Source organism: Lutjanus erythropterus, chromosome 2 (genome assembly GCF_056507025.1).
Source record: "Lutjanus erythropterus isolate fLutEry1 chromosome 2, fLutEry1.hap2, whole genome shotgun sequence".
Classification (NCBI taxonomy): Eukaryota; Metazoa; Chordata; class Actinopteri; order Lutjaniformes; family Lutjanidae; genus Lutjanus; species Lutjanus erythropterus.
In genome coordinates this window covers 4,530,717-4,536,716 of record NC_139318.1, presented here as the reverse complement: position 1 = coordinate 4,536,716, position 6,000 = coordinate 4,530,717, and the positions used below count along the sequence as shown (strand labels likewise).

General features: G+C 42.1%; 1 protein-coding gene across 1 annotated transcript in view; it reads left to right on the top strand.

Annotated features, from left to right (window-relative positions):
- Nucleotides 1–1,510: 1,510 nt before the first annotated feature.
- The window catches only part of lhfpl4a (LHFPL tetraspan subfamily member 4a), a 70,625-nt gene continuing 66,135 nt past the window's right edge, over nt 1,511–6,000 (top strand). The window contains exon 1 of the mRNA XM_084726611.1: nt 1,511–1,916. Within this exon, the coding sequence (XP_084582737.1) occupies nt 1,511–1,916 (406 nt within the window). The remainder of the gene's footprint in view (nt 1,917–6,000) is intronic.

The following is a 6,000-nucleotide window of genomic DNA, read 5'->3' as shown; positions in this document are numbered from 1 at the left end:
AATCTGACACAGTTGACGGAAATCCAAGACACAACTTTAAAGGGGCAATATTTTCACAAAAAAGTGTTTATCTTAAAAGAAATATGATTATGATGGCACATTTTTATACCCATGTTACCAGTAGGTATTGTTGGTTTTAGATTTTGAAGGCTTTTAACACATTTTTAAATTGTTTGAATTTGGGACAAGGATGTTTTCTGGCACAGAGTAAGTGTAGAAATTAAATAAAAGCAAACCAAAACATTTCATAAAGTAAATATATTTCACATAAATTCTTAAAGAATGAATTCTAGTGTTGGTATTATTATTATTATTATTTTTTTTTTTTTTTGGTAGGATCTGATTTGTCTCAATTCCCAACAATGGTACCTATCACTTGGCGTTATAACATCACAGTTAGCCTGAGACGTTCATGTTATGATTGTATATTGTTACTATAGGACAGGTTTCTTGTTATAACGTGATAAATTTGTTTGTGGTAATAATGTGAAAATAAAACTGATAATATCTTGTTAGAACTTGAAAAACATCTTATAACAGTAAAATGTTCATGTTATAACGTGATACTGACCTGTTTTAATTTTTCTGGGGTGGCTGCCGTATTTGATCAGATGTGAGTGTTTGTGTGTGTCTGTAAAGAGGGGAGGGGGTCAAATTTCTGCAATATCAAAAATCATCCACAAGTCGTCGACGTTCCTCAGCTGCGCGCACGGAGAGAGAGAGAGAGAGAGAGAGAGAGAGAGAGAGAGAGAGAGAGACCCGGGGAGTGAGTGAGAGAGTCACAGCATCAACACCTCAGTCATGGGGCTGTCGGTGTGTGCGCTGCTGGAGGACTGATTTATATATTTTTATACATTTTTCACGCACACTCGGACTTTCATCATGTCAGATTTTCCTTTTCCGTCAACTTGTCCTCTCGGGTGAAGCATGTCACAGCCTGCATCTCTGTCTTCCTTCATTTGTTCTGCATCTGTGTTCATGTGCGGAGGATTCATCATCAGCAGCAGCATCATCATCATCATCTCGGGGAAACTCGGCGGCTGCATCCCGTCTCTCCTCTGAAGCCTGCTGGGTCTGGATGCTGCACAGAGGCGGAGGTGAGGAGCTGGAAGGAGACAATGCTGCTGAGCGCGTCCATCACCGGCCGCTGTGTCTTTACGCGCTGAGAGGAGCGGAGGACAGGAGCGGAGGAGAGGGGGAGAGGGGAGGCTTTTCCCGTCAGTTGAATCACGCTTCGCCACTGAATTGATTGACTGATCAGAGGGGAGGAAGGAGGGAGGAGGGGGGAGCGTTTGGATGTGAGACTAATCCAAAAAGAGCAGATCTGCTGGGGGAGACACTGGAGCTTTGGACATTTGTTGTGGAGGATTTCCTTTTTTATTTTCTTTTTTAAAATATTTATTCCATCCTTACTACCTGCGGATAGAGGGGGGTACAGGGGGATCCAGAGGAGAGGGAACACCAGGTTGACGCTGCTGTGCGGGGGGGTTTGGGGGGGTGGGAGAGAAAAATGCTGCCTTCGCAAGAAGCCTCCAAAATCTACCATGACAACTACATGCGCAACTCCCGGGCCATCGGGGTCCTGTGGGCAATCTTCACCATCTGCCTGTCCATCATCAATGTGGTGGTCTTCATCCAGCCCTACTGGATCGGGGACAGCGTCAGCACCCCCCAGGCCGGCTACTTCGGCTTGTTCCACTATTGCGTGGGCAACGGCAACTCCAACCGGGAGCTCCTGTGCCAGGGCAGCTTCTCCGACTTCGCCTCCATCCCGTCGGGAGCCTTCAAGGCGGCCTCCTTCTTCGTGCTGATGTCCATGGTGCTCATCCTCAGCTGCATCGGCTGCTTCGCCCTCTTCTTCTTCTGCAACACCGCCACGGTCTACAAGACGTGCGCCTGGATGCAGCTGCTCTGCGGTAAGGATGGGGGACACTGTCGTGTTTTTTGGGGGGAAGTTGTGGGTGGATGGGTGGATTGGTGGGTCTGGGGACCTCCCATGCTTTTTGGTGGAGGAGAGGAGCTCAGTATTCTCACCTCACTTGTCTTGATGTCAGGCTACACCTCAGCTCTTTGTCAGAAATGTCACCATCGCCCAGATCCTCCACAGGAGGAGCGCAGCGGGAGCGCATCGCTCATTCTGCGCACGAACGCAGCACGGAGGACTGACTGGGTCCTCATCAGTAACACCTCCCACTCTGCCTGGCTCCTGTGGGAGCGCACGGGTGCTCCCCGGAGCTCAGGACGGAGCTGAAATGTGATCTTACACCTGATGGAGAGAAAAGATGAAAGAAAGTCCCCAAGATGAATCTGGAAATCATGTGATGCGTTCAGGTCCATCCCTGGAGAGTTTGATTACCTGCATGTTTTAACTGAAAAAATAGCATCTTAGTAATCATTATTCCACTATGTCACCAGCAGAGCTGCAAGATCATTAGATTCAATCGATTACTCAGTTGAAGGAGAATTAATTGCCAACTATTTTGATAATCAATTAATTGTTTCAGTCACTTTTCAAAAATTTCAAACATTTGCTGGTCCCAGCTTCTTGAAGAGACAATTCATGACAATTAAAAACAAATATTTCTTCTCTGCCTTGTAGTGTTATTTATCCATCCATATAGTTTTGGTGTGAGTTGCAGAGTTCTGGAGATATCAGCCGTACAGATGTTTGCCTTCTCTCCAATATAATGGGAGTAAATGGCACTCAGCCTCTGGTGCTCTAAAAGCCCAAAATAACACAATTGAAAAATTCAAAACCAACGTCTCTTTCCAAAAATCATGACCCGGTTACTCAAGATAATCCACACACATTGTTGCGAGCAGTTTCACGCAGGAACTGCTTTATTTTTAGGTAGAAAGAAAGTAGTTCTGGTAGATTCTACTGCAGAATGTTCCAAAATGAAACTGCTCAGAACAAGGTCTGTGGATTATTTTGAGTAATCAGGTCACAATTTTTGGAACAACGCACTGGTTTTGATTTTTTCAAATGTATTTTAGGTACTTTGAGCACCACAAGCCAAGTGCCATTTAGTCCCATTAGTCTCATTGTGACTGAAAAGAGTGTCTATCCACTTGGCATAATAATGCAGCTAACTGGCCATTATGTTCCATAACACAGCTAACTAGTTTACTGTTATGAGTGCTACACATAATTCAATTGATTAGCTAGCTCACATGATTGCATGAGGATTCATGGGTAGTGATGAATCAATGATTCAAAACTGAAGACTCTTCTCAGTGAATCAGGAGTGACAGGTCCTCATCTCCACAAACCCATTCACTGACTCGCCCCCCCCGACCTCTACTGGCCACTGCAAACTGCGAAGACAAGGCGAGATCACAAGTCACTCACACTCTGATATTATAGCATCCAGTTCATTACTGTATTAATCAACGCTGTGAGAAAAGCAACTACTTTGGCACCTGTTTCAGCTCAGTACAACTCCCCCAGCTTGGAGCACACTCCCTGCCCTGAGCTGTCTGCTCCAGGCTGCACCAATCACTCACTCACCTACAAGTTCCATGCCACAGTCGGTATCTGTCCATCCATCAACAAGCATCATAAATCCCCATGAAATGATTCATTTCACTATGTACATCTGGAAAATGTACAAGAGCTGTGGAATGAAACCATTTTATCAAATTGAGTTAGCTGAGGGCTCTTTTCAATGAGTGACTCATACAAACTCAATTTGGTGAGAAAAAAAAGAAGTCGAACTTCCCATCTCTATTCATTGGTAGCATTTTGTCAATGTTGCCTCAATCAAATGTTGTTTTGGGCGGGTTTATGAATAGACCAATTTATCTTCGCTAATAATATGTTGAATCCATGTTAAGGTGTATTTTTGACACATTTTAATTTTGGGGGGAAAAAATAATCACACAATAATTTGGTGGGAGCCCTTACAGTAACTTAGAAGACCCCTTAGGTGGTGCAAACCCCATTTTGAAGACACATGGACTAAACGATTCATTGTGAAAATAATCATCAGACTAATCAAGAATGAAAATAATCGACAGTTGCAGCTCTAGTCTCCAGTAGGGCTGTGTATTCAGAAGAATCAAGTGATGTGATATGTATCGTGATACAGGGGTTACAAGTCAATATTTTGGAATATATTGTGATACTGCAAGCAAGGAGATATATTGCTATTTTTTAAAATTTGATTCTAGGAAAATTGCCATAGTATAAAGAACACGCTGCTGTACACAAAACATTAAAAAAAAAAACTTTTTTATTCAATCAGTACAGGGGAGACAGATAGCAACACTGCTATTTAGCAGTTGGTGATTTAAACACGACACAAAATGGACCACTGCATTGCAAAGATTTGCACATAGTGTTTATGAAATTGATACAGTATTACAAAATATAATATTGCAATACTGTAGTATATATTTTCTCACACCCCTCGTCACCAGACGTTTTGCTAACATTAAGAGGTGTTGAAGCCTTGCTGGCAGACCCTGGGTCATCCCCAAAAACCTCATCATTCTGACACTGCCTGCTCAGTTTCATCCGGCTGCTTGAGATAATGTGTAATTGTATGGAATTATGATAATGAAATGCCTTCAGCAGCGTTGCATCAAAGATCACTGCTTCTATTTTGGTTGCCATATCTGCCTACCAGATTAGCCTGCATTATGCATGATCCGCACATGCATTCCAGTAATGTATCCCCACTCAGCGCACTCATTCATCTGTGCAAGAACTGGAACAAACTCCATGTAAAGGCTGTATTGTGTATGTAATTGTATTAGGAGGTGCAATAAGCTGTCAGATAGACACAACAGAGCAGATTAGAGAGGGAAACTGGAAGAAAGACTGTTTGCATCAGTGGCAGCAGCAGTGGAACAGAGTGAGGGGGAAGAGTTTCAGTTTTGTCAATACTGTTAATGTTTTTTTAAATTATCAGTTTGGACCTCTCACCCTCCTCTCTATAGTCATAGACTCGGGCTTGGGGAGTTAGGGACTACATGTAACAGGATTACATAATTAGGATACAAAAAAGGTGACTGTATTCCATTACAGTTACAGAAAAAAGACGTAATCAGATTACAGATACATTTTGTGTAAATGGGGATTAGCAGGATTACAACATTATGATACATTTAAAATAAAGAACTCAACATCTAATTTAAAGAAACATTTACAGGTCAGACCAACTACTAAATTGAGCTACACAGACCAGCTACTAATGTTAGCTACACAGACCGACCACTAACATTAGCTCCACACAACAACCGCTCACTTTAGCTACAAAGAACAGCTGCTAATATTAGTTACAAAAAACAACTGCTAAAATTAGTGACACAGAACAATCACTAACATTCGGTACAGAGAAAAACCACTGTTACCTACGAAGAACAACCACTGTTAATTTTAGCTAAGTAAACCAATCACTAGCTACACGGACCAAACACAAACATTAACTACACAGAACAACCATGAACGCTAGCTCGACAGAACAACAAATGATGTTAGCTGCAAGGAACAACCACTAACATTACACTACTAACATTAACTGACTGAACCAACCACAAATGTTAGCTACACAGACCAACCACTAACGTTAGCTGCAAAGTACAACTGCTACACAGAACAACCACTAATGTTAACGACAGAGAAATACAAATAACAGTAGCTGCAAAGAACCACTTGACTGCTAACATTAGCTAAGTAAACCAACCACTAGCTACACAGACCAAACACAAATGTTAGCTGCACAGAACAACCACAAATATTCAACCACTAATATAAGCTATAAAACCAGTCGCTAATGTTAGCTGCACAAAACAACTGCTAATGTTAGCTACACAAACCAACCGCTAATGTTAGCTACATAGAACAGCCACTAACTTTAGACCACTAACATTAGCTAAACAAACCAAACACTAACATTAGCTACAAATGCTACACTGTTTAATGTTCAGTTACATTCACACAAAACAACTTAAGGAATGTAATGGTAAAGTAATGGAAAATAATCAGGTTACATG